Genomic DNA, 22,264 nt, shown 5'->3' on the forward strand with positions numbered 1-22,264 from the left:
TCTAAGTGTCTTTTCCTCTGAGTTAGGCCTGATTGTTTGATTCCATTACGGGGACAGGTCACTACCTCTGCATATGATTCACATGACTTTCCTCTCTCTCTCTCTCTCTTTCTCTCTCTCTTTCTTTTATTGCATTTTACTTTTACCGTCAGTCTCGCTAAAAGCAGACATTATGGCTTTCTGAGCGGTACGAACTTTAAAAGCTCGGAGTCCTCCTGGTTGTCCTTGGTAGGAGTTTTAATTCCACTTTTCTTGGCACGCGGGCACCCAGAGAGACTGAAAACAGAAAGTATGGAGTTGATAACAAAGGGTTGAAAAAGTGATTGCTTGATAAAGGGAGAGAACAGTAGAAGGAAGAATATTTTCATAGAGGCTGTTCAACCAAATTACAAACCAAATCAACTCAAACGCCGAAAAAAAAAATGGCCGAAGATAGGATTATGGAAAGGTGTGGAAATGTGTGGTCCCTGTCTAATTCTATCATGAACTGTCACTGGGCCTCTCTCACTGACTGTATTTGTGTGTTCATGTCTGTGCATGTGTGCACATTTGTTTGCGTGTTACCTTCTGTGGGAGGCATAGTTTCCTGTGATATGACCCGAGCCGTCACATCCTGGAGTGGGGCATCTGGGAAAGAGTAATGTTTAACATTAAATTCAAGCTTAGCAGAGAAGGTGAGACTGTAGCTGTTGAATAGTAAAGTGTCTTCATGAAAATTATGTTACACAGATGAGGAAAATAAATATTCTGCTTATCAGATTAAGTTATTCACCCTCGAGCCTAATCTGTATTTAAACTGGCTCGTTGCTATTTCACCACCTCTGTATCTGTCTATGGTGAGCCGTGGAACTGCTGAAAAATGCTTTATACATCACACAACTGTGGTTTCATTTCACATTTACGCAAACTGATTGAAAGTGAAATCAAGCATAGTCCAAGTCAGATACAGAAAAAAAAAAACACCGTGACAGATGCAGCAGCAGCAGTAGCAGCAGCAGCAGCAGCAGCAGCCAGCAACAAAAGATAAGTGAACGTCAGCAGAATAAAGGCGCTGGACGGCGTCAGTAGCAGTGCATTAAAGTGGCAGTGAAAAGACAGCGAAGGTGTAGAGCAGACATACTTGAGTTCAGGGGTGTGGGCCGCCATGAGGGACCGGAGGCTCTTATCAGCGAGAGGACACCCAGACAGACTGAGGGGAGAGTGGAGAGAAAAAAAGAGGGAAGGACAAGCAGAAGAAAAGAAGAGTAAAAAAAAAGGGGGACAAGGAAACAAGTGTAAGGAGAGGGGGAGAAAGAAGTCAGTGAAGGGAAATGAAGATTGTGAGGCATACCAAGGTCATTTAGGAAAAGAGGACGAACGGCAAGGAGTAAATTACGAATGCATAACAAAGTCAATGGTTGTCTTTGCTTCCTGGCTCACGCTACTTTATTGCCTCTGGCATGTCAGGATCAAATAACATATTTGCATTAGTCATGGTGCACCCACTCTGGACTCCCAGACATCTCAATAGAGCCAGCATTACATTTCTACAGCCAGCACTAGCCTACTGTGTGATCATATTAGGAGTAGTTACCTGCGATGGGATGCATAGTTTCCAGTAATGTGGCCACTGCCATCACAACCGGGAGTAGGGCACCTGCAGAGAAGAAGACAGGGGCACACAGATGAGAAAAAGTTGAACTGGATCCCAGCCATACCAACAGTGTGGCTCTACTACCCATGTGAATAGAACCTCCACTTCATCACTACAGTGATCACTACAATGATAATAACAGACGCTTGTGAGCGAGTTGGTTCAAAGATGCCAACATGGCTGTACACTCTTGGTTTTGATACTTACGCGAGCAGCTCTTTCTTGCTATCCTTGGGGTGAAACTTGACCTTGAAGCTTGGGGTCGTGACTTCTCCTGGGTACTTCCTGTCCTCCAGAGAATCCTGCATCATGTCGCTGTCCTCTGGGTCGGATAAGACAAATGACTGGCCAGTGTGCTCCATCTGAAACATATCGAAATGAAGACAAGAACACATGTAAGCAATGATGAACCTTAACGTCCTCTGCGACCCTTCGATGATTTTATCACGTCGCTGTGAGGCGATCGTATTGACTTTCATAAACCTTTTTTTGAAGGGTGGCGTTCTCTCAAGAAAGTTTGCAAACATTTCTCTGATACTTTTCTCATTCTTCTGTAGACAAGTGATGTTTCCAAATGTAGAGTATCCTCATAAAAAAATTATCATTCAAGTCCCTTTATATTTCTTTGAAAAAGTTCAAAGGAGAAGAAATTTGCATATGCCAAAGCCAGGATGGTGCAATGTACCTGACACACCACCTCTGCTACATAAATGCAATGTTTTAACAGAGCAGTAACTCTGCCATTTCACTGAAATACATGAATAATAGAAAGAGGCGAAGGCAACAGGAAGTAAAGAAAAGGGGATTACACAAAATGATGTAAACAATCAGAAGTTTTCTTATTGTGAAAGCTTGAGGCTGTTTGTGTGTTATTTATGTTGCGGTTCTTCCACTGTGACTAACATCACAGGAACTGAAGTATCATTTTGGCTTGTGCTTCCACTCAGTCTCATTGTACTGACCTCATCCATGTCCTCCTCCCTTTGGCGGTTGGGTTTGGTGTAATCCAGGGGTCCCTCCCACTCCTCCTGCTTGTAGGCGTGTAGATTCGGTGACGTCATCCCACTACTTCCACTGTGATGGAGTGAGGAAGAAGAGGAGGATGAAGGGTCTGGAGACCGTACCCCAGGGCTGGTGCCAGAAAGGCTGCCCTCACGTTTGATGGGCTTCTTCATGCTCAGGTCCAGTGTGCCGTTCTCGTCGACCTCAATGTCCATTTCCTGCAGCGAACACATGGATCCATCAATCCGACTTTATTTGTATAGCACCCGTCATACAAACGATGCAACACAAAGTGCTTCCCACAATTAAAACAAAAAAGTTACCTCTAAATGTCTTACTTATGCCACTCAAACTTTTCATTATTACACCAAGTACGAGAAAATATACAAGAATAAAGAAAAATTTCTAAGAACAGATTCTTGTAATCCAAACGCATTTATCAGAATACTCAGTGTGTTCTTTTTCATTCTCTCTTTCTTTTCATCCTTCATTCACCATAATTACTTTTATACCACTGTCTAGTGACTATGAGCCTGCAGGCACAATACCGGGCTAAGTGGAATTTAGCCTTCTCACATTTTATTATGTACACCTGTTTTTCGTCTAGTCTCACGTCTAATATTCATTGTCACTTTTATGACATGTGTGTTACTGCAAGTCCCAAACGCTACCAGCTAGCTAACTTCTTAAGTGACACTGTTTCTAAGACTTCAGAGTGATGCCTTCATCGCTTTCGCATGTTAGCAGTAATATGAGATGCACTCTGGTCATTCTCTGCCAGCAGCACCAATGCTGCGCTTCATCTCTGTGTGCTCTGTAATCGTGCTGGCAGGTGAATAGATATCGAGGGCTGAGACGAGCCGTGTTTTCAGCATTCATCTAAAATGGCGCTCATATGGGCTGGTCATGGGCCAGAAAAATCAAAGGGTTAGAGAAGGAGAGAAAATGGGAAGAGTTCCCAGAAATGTCCCTGGTTGATGAGCTCAGTTCTCCAATGTTTCAATATTGGATTTGCACTGGCTCACACTCTGATTCCAGATCAGTCCCTTGTGGTTGCGTGCTGTAGTATGGCACGGCTAAGTCCTGCTCTTGGATGTCCTGCTCAGTGCCGCGCTACACAACACCTTATGCTGCTTGGCTGCCAGAGACATTAATCTTCACTTTTTATCTTCCTAAAACCATGTCAGGAAATCGAAAAATGATGAAGCAGTCACTTTCTCTCCTCTGCAAGGTAAAAAGGCTTTTAAGAATCACAATATGGGGGAAAGTGGCGTTCCAATTACACCTCCTGTGCACAGAGAGGGAAAAGAAGCAAATAGTGAGAGTATAGACAGAAACACAGAGAGACATGCATGGAGTGGAAGAGAGGATGATAAAAGAGAATAAAAAGAGACGTGAAAAGAAAATGAAAGTGCTGAGGGTGGATAGAGAGGGAAAAAAGTGAGAGAGAGGGAGATCCGTCCAGCAGATAATGAAAAAAGGCTACCTGGTGGAAAAATAATCCACGGAACTGGCAGTCAGCCAAATTCAATAACAACATGAAAAGTGTGTGGGAAGGAGGGATGAAAGCATGAAAGAGGATGGGAGAAGTGATGCAACTGCATCTCAACACCATCCTGTTGCTGTAAGCCAATGCCCGATATGATGATGCATTCATGTGGAGAGGAGAGGAGAGGAGAGGAGAGGAGAGGAGAGGAGAGGAGAGGAGAGGAGAGGAGAAGAGAGGAGAGGAGAGGAGAGGAGAGGAGAGGAAAGGAGTAGAGAGAAGGGGAGAGGAAAGCAGAGCTGCCACTTAATCTAGCGCAATGATCATTTCTTTTTTCTGAATGCTAAAAAGAGAATAAAAGAATCAATCTGCACAATAAGTGACTGATTTGAAGTTATTTCGATTGAACTGATTAACATTAATTCACAGAAGAAAAGCCTATGTGGCCTATGTACCTTATTTTGCGGTTTGGTGCTGAGGTTCTCTGGTTTCTCCCAGCATCGTGTGGACAGGTTGAGGATGGCAGTAGCAGCCATGTGAGCGGCCTCTGCGTCATGTGAATAGTCATAGGCCAAGGAGGAGGTCTTCCCGTAACCGTGGAGACTCAGGCTGGGGGACGGTGACTTGGGGAATGAGGGCTTAGCTGCATGAACATAAACATTTAACTAATCAGAAAAGTGGCATTCAAGAGAGAGGACAGTGTGTCTGTGCTTGCAAGTGTGTGTGTGATTAAGTAACGTAAACCAATGAAAGAAAAAGTAATTAAGCAAAGGAGGATATCCTCTAAGCTTATTCATATAATGGGGCCTTGTTCTGTCCTGGTTCTAAGATGCATGAACCGATCCCAAGTGGACGGCTCTGAGCGAATGAGTTACTTCAAATGCATCGCCATCGTTGTCTTTGATGACCACTTGAGGTCAGATGTCACATCTTAGCTTTGTATATAAATAAACACACTATTTCTGTACTAAAGGAAAAATAGATGACTTCTGAAGCTGAGATCATGAAATTTGTCTCCTCGTCTGTCCAGAGATGTGTTGTTTTCTCTGTACGTTCATGTATGATAACCCCGGACAGCGCACGTTGAGCTCTGGGGTAAACGACACTGCATTTCCTGAGAAAAATGCAAACACCAGGCCACTTTACAGTCGAATGAAGAGTATTCCTGCCATAGTTAGACAGATGATAGTCCAACTATGAAAAGAATGATTTCAGTAGGCCGAATGTGTTTCCATGAATTCTAAAAGTCCAGATTTAGTTGCAAGAACAATAAACTTTTCAAACATCATGCATTGAGTGTTTTGGATCTCAGGATTGCAATAAACAGTTGAATACAATGAAACAGAAAAAAAATGTAAAACTTATGCAAAAATATGCCAAAAAATGAAATTTAACAGATCATCACAAAAGGGAAACAACCAAAAAAGAAAAAATGCTCCATGCTTACTTTTGAAGGCTTTGGGTGAGGTTTCGCTGGTGGGCATCTTTGGAGCAAGCATGCGCTTCCCAAACACTTGAGCGTCAAAGCTTGCATAATCGAAGGACACCTTGGAGTACTTCTCCAGCTCCTTAGCCAGGTTGGCGCGGGGTGTGGTGGGGGCCATGTTGGGCCTGTAGCTGCCGTACTGGGGCACCTCCAGCTGTTTAACGAAGCACATCGGCCTGCCAGATTTGAGAAGAAAGAGAGGGAGGAGAAGATGTCATTGTGAAAACATCAAGCAGAACATACAGAGTGGAATAAACAAGGGGAATGTGTGGAATAAAAGAGGAGTAATTCAATAAAGAGTCACACAATCAAGACCAAAATAAATAGAGAGAAAAGGAGAATAAGAGAGGGAGGTGGAGTGAGAGTAAAGATAGGGGCAACAGTGTACTTAGCAGGAGTGCAGCAGGATTAAAAGCTCTCTTATCAGCAGAGGGCACATTTGCATGTTGTACAGCATGGAATTTATGAGCTTTAAGCCCTCTCGTTTTCCTGGAGAGCCCCGGCTTTTGTCAGACCTGTTGGCGTAAATCCACTGATAGACCAGGGAGAGGCGGATGGGTGGGGGAAGAGGGAGGGAGAAAAGGAGAGAGCAGGGAGAAAGAAAGAATGAAAGAAAGAAAGAAAGAAAGAAGGGGGAGTGGTGAAAGAAGGAGGGAGGGAGGCTGGGTTGGGTTGGGGTGGGGTCACCTTCCTCATCTTTTACTTTTGCTGTCCCCTCTCCTTATCTCCAAGATGTCCACCTATTTTAGCCCCACCCATTTACTGCATCCTAACCATACACAATCTAATATGTTATGATCTGTCAGTACAGCCTTCAAACAGGATAAAAACAGAGGAAATGACATAAAAACTTTCTACCAGGGATCACAGGGATATCTTCACTTATATTCATGTAGCATGGATTCCACCGGCTCCATACATAAAGCACATCCAAGCTTATTTTAATCCTGAGGAGGCAAAAAAAACCAAACCAAACCAAACAAGTCTACTGATGAGCTCTTCCTAAAGGAAAGCAATTATTTTCCTACCCCCCCCCAACCCCACCACCCCATCTCTGACAATGCCCATATAACTTGCATAATTAGCTTATCAGCTGCATTATTAATTAAAATACCAACAAGGAAGAACACGCTTCAAGCATAATACCAGTGTCTGGTTTGTGTTCATTATCATTCTTTTGGCCATGATCATGGTGCCTGGCCAGTGGGGTGGGGTGGGGTTTGTGTGTGTGTGTGTGTGTGTGTGTGTGTGTGTGTGTGTGTGTGTATGTGTGTGTGCAGGTGGGTGGTTGGGTGGGTGTGTAGGTTTGTTATAAGACATGCTGCTCTGTTTAGAAGGTTTAAGTAACAAATTATTATTCATCACATTGTGTGTGTGTGTGTGTGGGGGGGGGGTGTGGAGATAAATAGATCTCAGTGTCTGAGGTGAAAGGAATGATTAGACCACCCAGCTCCACCTCTCGTGAGGGACCCTGCAAACCAAGGTCAGGACTGTCTGTGGGGTTTCTATGCAGCTCAAAGGTAGAGACGCTAACCTTGAGAAGAACTGTGCTGTGTGAGGGTTTGGATTGGAAGAGATGGTGTGTGTGTGTGTGTGTGTGTGTGTGTGTGTGTGTGTGTGTGTGTGTGTGTGTGTGTGTGTGTGTGTGTGTGTGTGTGTGTGCGCGCGCAGTTGGGTGGGTGCGTCAGTTTATTATCAGACGGGCTGCTCTGTTTTGAAGGTTTTAAGTAACGAATTATTATTCCTCACATTGTGTCTTTCTGAATGTCATGATAGCCCAGCTGACTTTCCCTGCTCACCCATTTTATCTATGGAAACTGACAAAAGGCAGAATAGGTTATCAGACATGTCAGTGACAGTTGTGGCTGCAGGGAAATGTTCTAGGTGTGGTTTTGCCAAGTCTGGTTATAGTTTCAGCATTCAACATCCCAATAGGATTGAATACAAAAGCTACCTTCCAGTTAAATATTTACTATTTGAAATAAAATAGTAAATGATGCCTTGGCAAATGCACGTGGTTGTTTTTCACACACAAATAATCAAAAACATAACAGAAAATTTAATCAGAGATGGGAAAACAACAAACACTTCATTAATGTGGCTATTTAGATTTTCTATTGTTCTGGGGTCTTTTTCTTCTTACTCCTTACATTATCACACCAATATTTGTTCTTTCAACTCATTTTGAAAACAGAATCATTACTCGAGCTTTTAGTTTAGCTATTAGAGAATTTAAGAAACTGTACTTATTTTCTTTTACTTGAGTAAAAAGAGTAAATCTGCACCTCTACTTGAGGAACGGATGTGTGTTCTTGTACCACTTTTGCAAGTCAGAGAAATGTTTAAAATTTTTATTTTTTATTATTTTCTCTGCTGCTAAATCTTGCTAACTTTGTAACATATACAGCGTATATCCAGTATAGCCTGATACATATACAAAGGAAACTGCTCCTCTTGTACTTCTGCTTCTGGAATTTACTACTGGACTACATTTTACTTGAGATGATCAGATAATACCCCTTTTCAAACTAGTTAATTGAGAACATTTCCATAAACCTCACTTCAGTTTAGAATTCATGCAACTAGCGCTGCAGGTAATCAGAGATAATGCAATGGAGATACATGCATGGGGCCTGTGAATGGCTGATGAGCATTGGTTTATTTTTTTTTAATCTTTAAAAAAGCTTTTTTTTAACAACTGAGTGAAGGTCAGATATTCCTTTTTATGCTAAATTTGAATTATTTAACATCATTATTAATTGATGTATTCAGCTATCTCTTTGACTTGTCTGATAACCTTTTACTGCCTTTTGTCAGGTTTGTGCCTCCATACATATCTGATGTAACAAAGCAGAAATCCAATGTTAAAATCTAATGAAGGTAAAGTATGACTTTTCTTTTTTCTTTTTTTTTTTAGTCACCAACCTTAACACTCTGTCATTGGGACTTCCTTTGAGATGCTCGCTGCCTGGCTGAGAAAGAAGCTGCTTGTCGTGGCTCTTGGACAACTTCTCTGCAGCAGCAATGGGGCATCCAGAAAGACTGAAAGGTTGGAAGAGAAAAAGAAAGATGAATTTTAAAGGAGAGCTATGTTGCTGACCATGAGAAACTGCACCACACTGATGTGGACTGACACATTCACTGTCCTGCTTGCATGAATTTATGAGCCTGCAAATACACAAAGGGAAATACACACTCCTTTTCTAGTTAGTAGAAACCCACGCCCACGCCCACGCCCACGCCCACGCCCACGCGCACGCGCGCATGCAGAGTACACTGTAGAGTTTTGTATGCGTAGAATACTTGTATGTACCTGCGGTGTGTGTTACGGTTGCTGTTCACATGGCCCTGCCCGGTGCAGCCAGGAGTTGGACACTTCAGCACATTCTCATGCATGGCCAGAACTGAGGAGAAAACACACACACATGCACACGCTTCAAATTACACAGTCAGCAGGAAGGCTACATCTAAAACACTGCGAAACTGCGTGAAAATTGAAATGTGAACAAGTTTTATGCATTTTAAGTCAGGCTCTACAAAATGTAATAAACATTTTTTTGAACCATTCTTCTTGAACATATTCATCCCCCTCTGTTCAAAAAAGAAATTATGCTTTTGCGTTTTCTGAAACGTTGTAGTGTTTTCTGTAGTGCCGTTGTGCTTTGACCTTCAGGGCCACCGTAGATATGTGTGCCAGTTACAATGTTATGTTTGAACAAATAGTTAATGGTTTACAGCTCTTCACCCTTCCTGATCATTTTAATACAGCCCCTAAGTATAAATATCACCAGGAATAAGAAATGAACTTTAAACAGAATAGCAGGGAACTGGACTACATTTAATGGAGCTGTCGTCATGGCTACGGCTCAATGGCCTCTGATGTAGGAAGTATTTGTACAATCACTGGAGAGAAAGGAAAAAGCGAAAAAAAAGGGAACCTATTTGCATAATTGTAGAGAACCAAACGTGTTTTAAGTTTCTAGCCTGTTTGCTTTGACCCTGAGTAACCTGGTAATACTGAGTTACACATGAGTACGTTAGGTTTGTGAATGTGAAGAGGCCAAAGCGACCTTGATGCAGTAAACAACTCTTCAGAATCAAAATGGAACTGGGATTAAACTGTGTCTGTGATGTCTAACTCCACTGTCACAGTCTTAGAAAACTCACTCTCAGGAGGGATCCTGTCCTTGTGAGGACAGCCTGACAGGCTGCGGTGGTGGGGGTAAAGACCGGTCACGTGACCTGTCCCATCACACCCCGGGGTGGGACACTTGATCTCCCTCTTCTCTGGCCTATTGCTCTCTAGATAGGAGGAAGGGGAAGGAAAGGAGAAAAGCAGGAAAGAGAGATAAGAGGAGAAAGGAAGATGGAATGAATAAGGAGGACAAAAGCAAGTGGTTAATACCATCAGACGGTCTGCTTGGCTGAGCATGAAATCTAGACATATTTCAGACAACTGTACAAGAGCAACACCATCTGTATTTGGTCCTTGTGTCTTATATAGCTGTGTACACACATCATGGACCAAACACTGTCAGACATATGAAATATTATGACTCAGAAATGACCTAGATATCATGTACATTTCTTCACCCTAGCTATACTCTGAATGTCAGACAAAACAATACCTGAAAATAAATCAGGGTTAAATCATTACCCTAGATTTACACACACTTACAGGTGTTCGCTTCACCCTACTATTGGGGGAAGGCCAGCTATCATTGGTAGCACTGGAGAGGAAAAAGGAGCAAGAGGGTGGTGTGATGCTCTATTGGCCTTCAAATTGAATGTTAACGAGACATGCATCTCCTAATTAGCGTTGAGCAGAACAAGAACGTCACCACAGGAGGGAGCTGAGGCCAAGGAGAGGGCAGCACTACCAGGCATGTAATCACACTACTGCTAACCAGCGAGTAGCATGACAAGTGGGCAGCATGCCAGCTGTGAAATACAAGGCTTGAACGCACATAAACAAACAACCTGCACTCTCCCCATCTCTTACTCTCACAGCGTCCTTTCTCTCTGACATTCCATTTTCCCTCTTGTGTTTCCCTCCCACGGTTGTCTCTCTCTCTCTCTCTCTCTCTCTCTCTCTCTCTCTCGTCAAGCACTTGCCTCTCCGCTCCTCATTGAAGTCTATTCAGCTGGTAGCACTTCATCGCCACCACAATGGAGGAGGGAGGATCGTAACGGAGCTCAGTGACTCACCGCTGTTCATTTGGTACACAGTGTTTATTTGTACACCCTGATCCCACCATTACATTCAGCTCAGCACACAACACTTTGTGCAAGAGTTGTACGCACTCCTCTCTACGCTCACCCATGTGAGACAGAATATATGTTTTTGAACTCTTTAGTTGGATTAGTTCAAGATACCTGGAATTATTAGCTGCCTTGGTTGGAAAATCAATACCACTCTAATATCTGTCCATTTCAGTAAGAACCCTGTTGAAGTGCGTTGTCGCTATACTTCCATTAAACAATAAACAGAGTTGATTTTTATTTGCACTCATAAGAAATACACTTCACAAACCAAAGTCAGCTACTTCATCTCTTGAAACATCAAGATATACTTCAGACAACATGATTAAAATGTATTGCATTATACAGGAAGTTTATCATATTGAGCCTCGACAGAGTAATAAAGTTTTAAAAGCCTCTCTATGGCCTTGTGTTACTTACTCTAAAGTTCTCTTGTATAAAAATTTCTCATGTTACCTCTGCCAAAGCAAATTCAACCAAACAAAATTCTAAAAAAAAGCTGTGCTTTTTAAAGCTTTGCTGTGTTAAATAAATGAAATTGGTCCTTTTTCTGGCCCATGCTACATGGCACCACAAAGTTTGGTTCAAGTCAGCCTTACAGTCTTTGCATCACCTGACTTCTTTTACACTTCCAATACACTGAAAAAAAACTGTTATAAACTTAAAAGGGGTCAATTTAATCCTAGAAAGTATTGCCATAGTATATTTATATCATTAGATTGCATTCAAGGGCAAGCAGCTTTTTAAGTTTGAACAGGACCTGGCAAGCTGGTCCCAGTTTTTCCTTCCTACTTCTTGTTTTTTCATCTCCAAAGCTAAGCCTTATAGACGAAGCTCCCTGAATGTAATTTTGTGTCTCCAAAAATGATGTAAGTGGGCCCTTCCCTCCTTTCCCCTTTCACTCTGTTCTACCTTTGCTGAAGTAGCTCTTGCGGAGGACATCCAGGTGCTTGGGCCTGTCATCCATGGTGAAGTATCTGTGGTGGTGGGTATCAGGGGCACGGAGCAGCTCCCTGGCCCCCACTGGTTTCACCTGCTCTGCCTTCAGCGCAATGGCTTGCTCCAGCAGGCCCAGGTTCCCTCGGGTCATGTCAAACATTTCTGACTCGTCCGTCACATTGGAACGCTGGGAAAGGCTGTCTTCATCATCACGCTCATCATCCCCGTCTGCGTCATCAAAGTCTTTCTCATCAGACTTATCAGAGCGTACCTCAATAATGTCAGGAGAGGCCGAGGACGAGGCTCTGTGGATTTTATAGTTCTCCCCTCTGGAGCTGGGAAAGTAGTCCTCTTGTGGACTGTCCCTGTGGGAGCTGTAGTTTAATGGAGGGCTGGCCTTGTAGTTCTGAAGTGCGCTTGGTTTATGAGAGTCATATTTGTCAAGTGGACTGGCTCTGTTGGCACTGTATTTGTCGAGGGGACTGGCCCTGTGTGAGTTATAGTCCTCCAGAGGACTGACCCTGTGGTCTTCAGCCTTGATGTGTGTTCCCTGAGCTGCTGCGATGCTGGTGCTGGTGATGGTGCGGATAGGGGTTGGCACGAGGGAAATGGGTAGGACGTGGTTCGCCACCCTGTGCTCCTCCTTATCCTTCTGTTCTGCAGTGTCCTGCCTGTGTTGTGCTGGCACTGCCATCTTTTCCTCCTCTTCTTCATCTTCATCTGTGATTTGTTGATGGTGGACATCCTCAACGAGGTACCGGGGGCTTTCTTGGCTTCTTCTCTCTTCATGCTCGCCCTGCTGCTCTTCCTCCACTTCAGCCTCCTCCTTCAATAATACAGGCAACTGTTCCATTTTTTGTGCCACTTCTTCCTCTTCCTCTTCAATCGTTTCCCTGTCCTGCTCGTCCTTTACTTTTTCACCCTGATCGACTGCCACGGTGACATCCTCCCCAGTCTCCATAGCAACAGGCTGCTGAATGGCCACAGCTGGAGCATCGTTGTTGGTGGCTGAACAGGGGACTCTGCCGAGGTGGAGGAGAGAGTTTGCTACTTCCTCAGCGTTCCGGGAGGGAGACTGACACTCCTCTGCTACAGGTGACACCACGCCATGCTCAGGCTCAACAATAACACACTCCTCCTCTGTGGAAACAAAGATGAAGAGGTCAAAGCTGTGAAACAGGGAAATGAGTCATGCAGTGAGCTAAAGCTGCTGTCAGCAACATCTTTATCATCTGTGGCATCACTTTCTGCCTGCTGAGTCTCTTGCCGCGAATTCACAATGACACACAAACATCTGCAGCTGTAAAGCAGCGTCTGATCTCTTTAAACAGATTCTGCATATGAATGATGACTAGGACGAGAAGCATTCAGGTTTCGCTTTGTAGAGCCAGTGGTACTGGCCAGTCATATTTGAGAAGGCTTTGATTTAATGCAGGTGAATAATCCATGTGGAGAGAGAAAAAGGTGCGGGACTGAAATGAATCTCACAGCCCATCAGAATCAATTGATGACAATCTAGCTTCTTATCTGCATTCATGAATGAACTGTGACAGACGTCATCTCTCAACTTCATTATCATGTCTAAAAGTTGCTAATTAAACCACAAATTAAGTTTGGGTCATGATAAATGGTAGTTGTTGTGCCCAGGGGTTATTCATACTCGATATTTTTCAAGGTTGCTGTGCAGTTTCACACCCTCACAAAGTCCTGGAGCCCCTAGTGTTCATGAGGGGACATGGCACCTTGCTTTCTGCTACATATACGAATCCAATAATGAATCCTGTCCTGATTTTTTTGCAACTTTGTGTATCATGCGCATGCCTGTGTGCAAGTTATGATGATGTGCATAGGGTGAAAAAAGTGATAGTGGTAGAGTTGGGTTGATGGTTGGCATTATAGACAAGTTTTGTATGGCCAGACATTTCCCCAGCACACAAGAGAAAAGGTCAAGGGTCATGGGGTACCCTTTCCGGTCATATTTTGTTGGGGAAATTTGCTTACTTATCTTTACAACTATTCAGTGAAAAAACAAACAGACCTGCCTTATTTTTCATTTTAAATGTGTTAGCTAGCTCAAAGTCAGATGTTGTTTCACAAAGCGAGAAAGACTTGAGAAAACGGCACCATGCAAAACATGGAAGAGGCACAGAATGCTCAACAAAATAACAAACTTATATAAAGCAAGTTATATACTTTTAACATGATCTGGTAACCCAGTTTATAGGGTTAGGCCAATAGTGGTCAGGGTATATCAACAGGAAATGAGTCTAAGTTGACGCAAGTACCCCAAAAAATGACTTAAACTCATCTCTAAATTCTGTACCACAAACAAGAGGTCACATAAGAGACAAAATCATTAGGTCATGCTCATTAAAAGTATATTTCATTTGTTCAGAGAGCTGTAACAAATGATAACCACTATAAAAACAAACGTGAGCTTCAGATTGAATTGAGGAACACACCACTGATTATATAGAAATACAGTTGATATGTCACGAGAAGTTACTTCTCAGCTCTGAAAACAGCTGAATGATGCCACTTGTGGATCCAGAAGAAGCGTTCCAAAAGACAGAGTGGGGAAATTGAACCCTGATGATGTCATAGTGACATCAGCAGGGTTGTCTTCAAAATGGGTCTGGTCTGGTCTTTGAAAACCCAGAATTCAAAACCTAAAAGGTTTAGCATACAATGAAATAAAGAGGAGAGGTGCAGCACATCTTCCTGTTTTAGAAGGTGGGACTAGTTAATATAATGAGCGGTTACTTTAAATCTACCTTCAACAGCTGCAAACGTGTTCTCCTTCTGGTATGTTGCCTCTCCTTCCCGCTCTTCTTCCTCCTCTTTCTGTTGACTCTGTGTTTCCACTTCCTGATTATTTGTCTGTCCTTCCTGTGCCAGGTCTTCTGTCATCTCCTCCCTCTCCTCCTCTACACCTGCATCTTCCTCCTCCTCCTCCTCCTCCTCCTTGGTCTTCTCTCCATCCTTTTCTCCCTCTCCCTCGCTGCTGGCATCACTTTCTGCACTGAAGCCCTCATCCAGGGCCAGTTTCAAGGGGTGGGACTTCCTTTTGGAGGCCGGCCGCTCTGTTTCCCCCTCCTGCTCTGTCTCCGCTTCCTCCAGACGGCGCTTTCTGGCTATGGGGCAACCCAGGACACTGACAGAGGGGAAATAAAATGAGAAAAGAAGAAAGGGATGTCATCCAAAATCACTCTAATAAATGCACCTCATCATGGCCACAAGTGTGTTTAAGCAGCATGATGGAGGGTGTGTTTTGACATTGAGAAGGGTGAGAGAAGGAGTCAAGAGATTTGACCTGAGGGGGGCGCCATGCTCACTCAGTCAGACATCACAAACAATCTCAGCCAATTGACTGGAACGTTTAATGAACATCTTGTATGTAGAGAGAAGCAGGCGAGGCAACGGAGGGTGAAATCCAATAAACTCCCTCTTACTCTCACCTGGGAGACGCCGAGGGGAGATGGAGGGAGGATCTATAAACAAAGTGCATCTGAAATTGGCTTCTGAACGAATACACATGTAAACAGATAACTAATATCTGCCCCTCAATAAAGGAGAGTCACAAGCCAGTGAGCTACCCCGAGTCTCACGGGGTCTCTGAGGGTGAACGTTACCATCGAGGAACAGAGGAGAGGGAGAGAGGGAAGGCGGGAGGGAGATAGCGGCTCAGTAGAACGCGAAGAAATCAGTTTTCACAGCTGCCCCAAGAAATTTGTGTATTTCAGGGTTAGATCCAGAGGAGCTGATGTTGAAGATCGAGCTTCATGGAGTGTAAAATGATATAATGAATGTGCTCCTGTTTCAGAGTGATTTATTACCCACGTACCTTAACCTGAGTTTGACGTTTCAAAACTTTTACTTGAAAGACCCAGACCTTGAAAGACAGACTTTTAAAATGATGTCGGATTTATATTTTATGATAGCTCCTAACCAGGGAGTCAGGACTTCCTCTTCAGTGCTTCCTTAACTGAAAATATTAAGATTTTGTAATATACTAATTTTCCCAGCTGGGTGCTAGTAACCTCAGTGCAATAAAAGGAAGTGGATAGTAGGACTGCCACTAAAGATTGCTTTCACCATCAATTAATGGGAAAATTTCAGTCAATAAAATGTCCATCTAAAAGTCCAAATGTCCAATTGTACATCTAACCTTCCAAAACCCTTCATTTTCTGTCATAAATGACATAAAAAGCATTAGTTACGAACTCAGCAAATGTTTGATGTTTGCTAAAAAAAAACTGACTGAAATGATTAATCAATGAAATCAAAGTAGTCGAAATTTCTTCTGATTGAGTATTAACTTAGTTGTTTCCGTTTTAGTGGGTGGGACGTCTTAGCATATCTCCCTAAAATGTCATCAAAAAGGAAATCAGGAATAATTCTCCTCATCCTTTTCTACAAAATCGGCCACGATGAGTAGCGGCAATCGCTCATCTTGTTGTCAAAAAACATTTTGTTTTTTTGCAGGAGTAACTTGGGGGGCTTCTCAATGCCTAAAGGTATGATCAGCAAAGTAACACAGATTATGTGTCTCTTAATTTGAGTCATTTCATAATGAATGTTATGCACCACAATAATTATTTTAAGACAGGCAAAGAATGTTTTAGAGAAAAATCCATTTTGATTGAGGTACGTTAACTCTTCCTACCAACAATCATTCATTGTGCAAAGTTAACCAGTGCTCAGCTTTTCTCAGCTTCTGAATTCACACACAGGAGAGAAGTGTGTCTATCTTCTTGTGTGGCGATGGGGAGGATGGACAATAAGCAGATATCCTCAAAAAGTGATATTTTCCTTTAAAATTAGTTGAATCTTTACAAAATTAAGTGTAAAATTGTAAAATGTCGGGGGGGGGCGGTATGTCTTGTTTTACACTTCATGTCTTCCCCATTATATGTAGTCAAATGAGATATAACGTGTTAATTGGGGGTAGGTAAAGGTGCTAGTAGGCTACAGGCTAGCTGTTTCCTGCTGTACTCAGTGGTGATTGTAAGCTACTCAATCAGGCTGTAAGTACTACACAGATATGAAATTAGCAGAAGTGATCGTCTCATCTAAAATCCAAATATGTCCAGACTTCAAAGAATGTAACATGAAGTCATGCGATGGAGAGGACACGGGTGACAGACTGATAGACAGACAGGGAGGACAGACAGACAGAGGGTGGCTTTGTAATCTGCCCTACCTTCTGTGTCGTGAGTATCTCCCACTGATATGGCCAGAGCCATTGCATCCAGGGGTGGGGCAGCTGGATGGGATGGATGGAGGTTAAAGATATTTTTAAGACAAGGTGCATTTTAGTCTTGAAGCAAAAGCAATGATTACAAAAAAAAAGAAAAGACAAAAATTAAGACAATTAAAAAAAAAAAAAAGGACATGCAAAGTGAGCACGTCACAGAAAATGCACATGCATAAAGGCACACTTGCTGGCAAATATGTTTCCTCACCCCCCTCCTTCTAGCACATAATGCATGAATGCAGGTGGTATTAAGCCAGCGAGAACATAATATTGTGTGTCGTACATCAACCCTGGCCTATATCCTGTTACTATGAACGATAAGGATCAGCCGAGACCTGCTGTAATTTCCCCTGCTCTGCTCTCCTCACCAGTCACCGTCATCATCATCACCCTCCCTCCCTTCCTCCCTCCCTCCCATCTCTCTCCTCTGATTCAGGTTGCAGTGACCCCTCAGGACGGCTCATTTCAATTCTCATTAACTTCTCCCTGCAATTGCCCTTTATTACTCCGATTATCCTTATTATTAATTTCACTTCTGAAAAAATGCTGCATTTGCATTTTAAATGAGGCCCTGTTTGGCCTCCTGACTGTTTTCTCCCCTTAATCCCGACACTGAAAGGTTGTTTTGGAGAGCTGAGCACAGATCAATGCTTGGAGGTGAAGTGTGACAAAATGAGGAGGAGGATGAAAAAATAATTTAGAATGAAGGGAGAGGACAATGGACATCATGACTGGCGAGGCCCTGAGAACTGCTGCCTGGGTGGAAAGGAAAGAATAGGAGGAGGACGTGGAAGGGGTGGGCAAGATAAAAACCTAAATAATCCCCATCCTCTCTCCTTCTGCTGCATCCTTCGATCGGATTGCAAAAAGATCATAAACCTCTTTCATTGCTTCTACTGTATGTGTTCAAAGCAGGAAATAGCAAAAGGCTGCGAGAAATCAATAGCAGCCACTTTGAGGCACTGACCACGGGCTGAGAAGTGATGATAAGAAGTGAAAAAAATAATATACAACATCATCTAAAGAAGCACTGATAGTGCATCTACGAGTGCCGGGGGTGCTTTGCGGCGCACATAAAAGAACTTTATGAAAGGGATTTGCACAAAGATGAAGGTGTTTCCTTACCTCAGCTCTTGTCCTACGAGCTCAATAGGAACTGAGAGAGAGAGGGGGGGGGGGTTGAGGGGAAGAACAAAGGTGAACGAGTGTTCAGAAAGCTGCGCTGCTAAAAGAAACTCTGATCAATAAATCACAAATGCATACGAATCCCATGAGGCTTCCTCATAGAGGCTTACACACTGCTGACTGCAAGATCAGGAGGGGGAAAAAACACCTACACACTCACACATATTTACATGCAAACACATTCGCACAAAGACAGGCATAAAACAAACAGATGTATGAGCACCTGCCCGCAAAAAAAAGTGAGGAGCGCACAAATACACACACAAAAACAACCTAAATAAGCCAAACTACTCAGAAACAAGTGACAATTATATGCAGACATCAGCAATAAAACATGATTCATTGTTGCACTCTAGTTATCATAATTGGGAATATGAAATTAAAACACAAAAGTGCAGTCATCGGTAAAAAAAAAACAGCACTTTTTTCAGGGTCAACTCATAGTAATTGCCTTGGAAACATAAATCAAGTTCCACTCACAAACAACACACACACACACACACACACACACACACACACACACACACACACACAGCTCTTGGCTGGCTGAAGCCATCGATTGAGTTGAGCAACAGAATGAGATTGGAGAAATATCCTAGTTTCATTTGGAGCAAATCAGAAAACAATACCATCCTGGAGAATTCAGTTTGGGCTCCTGTAACACACGCATTCATCACATGTCAGAAATACCCCGCATGTCAAGACACACTTAGAGTTGTGTGTTTGTGTGTGTGTGTGTGTGTGTGTGTGTGTGTGTGTGTGTGTGTGTGTGTGTGTGTAAAAAACATCTCAGTTTCTCTGTCTTTCATCATGCAATTGGAATGACTGGATGCCTTCCTGTGCTCTGAACACCCTGTGAACTGTAGCTTTGCTGCCTTGCTTCCAACACATCAAACACACACTGAAATACACGAACAAACCCCATGAAGGACACACATGTATCATTATGTATATATGCACACAAAAAAAACCCACACTGACAGACATGCTCTTAGCCACTAAAACACATTTGGCACTGTGATGCTCATGTGACTCATTATGGTGAGGACAGGTCGCAAATGTTCGACACAATTAAAGCGCAGGTGCCATAGCTTCACCTCAGAATTGATCACATATGTTGCTAATGATGTGATGTAACCAGTAGAAGCCAGATCAGAGATCGCAGGGTGATGAAGTTTCATACCAATAATAGACAGAAACCATTGGAGAGGAGGAGGAAACGTGTGTGTAGGACATGACGCTAAAGCCAAATGACAAATAACTTGTGTACGATTATATTAACAGTAATGTGTTTCTCATTTATATTTAGTCTTTGTCCTTTTCCAGGACTTTATTTTTACTATGAGCGCTGAATCCAAAATTCAACCAAAATGTCTATTTTGCCTTTTAAATACTGCCCTGAGCTAAAACCCATTTTTCCCCTCCTGCACCACTTCTTTGTGACTCCAGCATGCAGAGTGAGCCATCCACATATATTTGGTTTCAAGATAAAGGAGGCTCCATGCTAACAACAGCAAATCTGTCCAAAAATGTCAATTTATATACTCTCAACTGCATTATCCGACATACTCTGTTGTCTTTATCCAGTCGTTTGCTCAGTAATCCAATTTGATTTGAGTTAAAAACAAATAACATAAAACTGCCATTTCTGCACGACTGTGGGCAAGCGTGAGCAAGTTGGTGAACAAGAATGATTATTGTTTGTGTGGGTTTTTTTTGTTCAAATCAACTGTTCATGGATAACTGAGCCCACAGCTGGATAAGGAAGACATGGATTTCACCAGACGATGCAACTGAGAGTTTACCAAAGGACATTTTTGACAGTTTTGATGTTACTAGCTGTCAGCTGCCATTGCCTTCAAGCAAAATACATAGAAGTACAAAATACAAAGAAGTGATGCAGGAGGAAAAAAAATGTCTTGAAAAAATAAGAAAAAAAATAACTCAAAACATTTTTAAGCACTTTAAAGGCAAAAGAAACCCTTTTTGGATGAAGTATCACTTTGAAATACTTCTTTGATTTTGCAAGAAAAGGCTTTTTTGAATGTAATTTGAAAATTGGGTTATGGGCCGACAGTTTTGAGAAAAGGGAGAGGTTTCAAGAATTTGATATATGTACCTCCATACAAATATACAAACATACATGTGTAATCAACGGAAAAGACAGAGTAACGACGGATGCTCACCTCTGATTCCCTTGGACCTGGTGCGGGTTCGCTTGTCGTCACCCTCTACACTCATCTGAGAGGAGAGGAGAGGAGAGTTAATAGTTTGTCACTAACAGTGACACATTGACAAGATCATCTACTTCACTCTTGCAATGCAGCAATCCCTCACTCACCCCACGAGTAAAAAACAAAACAACAACATATACTGATGTGTGTCCTGTTTGCTACATCAAGCGAGAGAGCAAATAAAAAACTTTTCAAATCCCCTCTCTTCTCCTCCCTCCCCCTCCCCCCACACACCTCCCTTCACTCCTCTTGCAATTTCCGGCACCTGAATGATGTGCTTGATTGTATGCTGCTCAGAGGCAACAGGCAGTGGACGCCAAGGGCCACGGCCTCAGTAAGCAGAGTGGATGAAATCATAACTATGCTACTGAATATAATAATAAAGCAGAAACAGACAGAAAAGCTGCCGTAATAACCCCTTTAGGAATTGTGCGTGCGTGTGTGTGTGTGTGTGAGTGTGTATGTCTGTGTGTGTGTGTGAGTGAGCGTGTGTGTGAGTTTGTTGGAGGGATCAGGGTTAACACCTGCTCCTTTGTGGTGTAAAAGCCGAGCCAGGAGTAAGCAGTGAGCACAAAGCATCTCCTATATACACACCCACACACACACACCGACACACACCCACACACACACACACACACACACACACACACACACACACACATACATATTGACCCTGGCCACGCCCTCTCAGCACTACTGCTGCTGAGGTAGTGCACTCTCAAGCTATCGGATGCTTTTTAGCCACAATGGAGCCATTAGCTTTGATTACTGGACTTTTTTTTTTTTTAATACCACAGGTCTCCCCTCTTTTTCTCTCTGTTTTACACTTCCTCCCTCCTGTAAACCCACCCTCCCAAATGTCCCCCTCTACCCCCACCCACCACCCCCTTGCTCAGGCACTTAACTGCTTTGTTGCCTCTCTCTAGTCAAGTTGGCACCACCATAGTGGGACTCAAACACGGGCTCCCTGTTTCTCTTCTCCTTTCCCCCTCTCTCTCTCTCTCTCTCTCTCTATTTGGCAGTGGCCCTTTCCTGCTACTAGACTGCTTATGAAAAGAAGGAGGGATGAGAGGAAGATGAGGCATGCTGTTGTTGTTGTTGCCCCCCTCATTAGCCTGGAGTGTCTGGCCGGAGGTACAGGTGCGGGCACAAACGCCTCCCTTCCCCTCTCTTTCCCTTTCCCTTTCTCTCTCTCTCTCTCTCTCTCTCGCTCTGTCCCTCCCTCTCTGTTGGGCTTTAACTCTTTTGATCGAGAGCTGTTCATGTAGAAGTTTTGCAACAAGCAGAAGCTTTGTGTCCTGCCTGGAAGAAGCAGTTGAATCGCCATACACTCACAGCGCTGCCCGAGGAGATGAGCTGTGTGTGTGTGTGTGTGTGTTCTTGCACTTGCTACATATTGAGGGCTAGAATCAGTATTTAACCAACAGAGTGAGGACATTTTAGCCGGTCCTCACATCTTCAAAGGGCCGTTTGAAGGTCAAGACCTGGTTTTAGGGTCGAGGTTAGAATCAGGTTCTGGTTAGGTTTAGGGTCAAGGTTGGGGTCAGGCAGTCAGTTGAGAGGGTTAGGTTTAGGGTGAGGGGCGAGGGAATATATTATGTCAATGAAAGTCCTGACAAAGATATAAGTACAAGGGTGTGTGTGTGTGTGTGTGTGTGTGTGTGTGTGTGTGTGCGTGCGTGTGTGTGTATGTGCGCGCATGTGTGTGTGTATGTGCGCGTGTGCTCATTTGCAAAAACGTGTGTAGGCTAAATATATATATATATTTTTTGTATGTATT

The 22,264-nt window shown here is 43.1% G+C and overlaps 1 protein-coding gene across 4 annotated transcripts in view; it reads right to left on the reverse strand.

Moving 5' to 3' along the window:
* Positions 1-22,264, reverse strand: part of LOC147256061 (myelin transcription factor 1-like) — a 114,495-nt gene that overhangs the window by 9,346 nt on the left and 82,885 nt on the right. For 2 of the 4 annotated variants that reach the window (XM_086213963.1, XM_086213966.1), the window contains 16 exons: positions 20,437-20,491; positions 18,191-18,221; positions 17,012-17,074; positions 14,583-14,962; positions 11,782-12,948; positions 9,775-9,909; positions 8,921-9,011; positions 8,533-8,649; positions 5,569-5,783; positions 4,577-4,764; positions 2,596-2,853; positions 1,841-1,995; positions 1,574-1,636; positions 1,121-1,189; positions 565-627; positions 196-276 (listed from right to left, as the gene is read on the reverse strand). In XM_086213963.1, coding sequence (XP_086070089.1) covers positions 196-276; positions 565-627; positions 1,121-1,189; positions 1,574-1,636; positions 1,841-1,995; positions 2,596-2,853; positions 4,577-4,764; positions 5,569-5,783; positions 8,533-8,649; positions 8,921-9,011; positions 9,775-9,909; positions 11,782-12,948; positions 14,583-14,962; positions 17,012-17,074; positions 18,191-18,221; positions 20,437-20,491 — 3,131 coding nt within the window. The remainder of the gene's footprint in view (positions 1-195; positions 277-564; positions 628-1,120; positions 1,190-1,573; positions 1,637-1,840; positions 1,996-2,595; positions 2,854-4,576; positions 4,765-5,568; positions 5,784-8,532; positions 8,650-8,920; positions 9,012-9,774; positions 9,910-11,781; positions 12,949-14,582; positions 14,963-17,011; positions 17,075-18,190; positions 18,222-20,436; positions 20,492-22,264) is intronic. The other 2 variants (XM_086213964.1, XM_086213965.1) reach the window with 2 other exon arrangements.

Source organism: Aulostomus chinensis, chromosome 9 (genome assembly GCF_037954235.1).
Source record: "Aulostomus chinensis isolate RoL2024-O1b breed Wild chromosome 9, RoL_Achi_v1.0, whole genome shotgun sequence".
Taxonomy (NCBI): domain Eukaryota; kingdom Metazoa; phylum Chordata; class Actinopteri; order Syngnathiformes; family Aulostomidae; genus Aulostomus; species Aulostomus chinensis.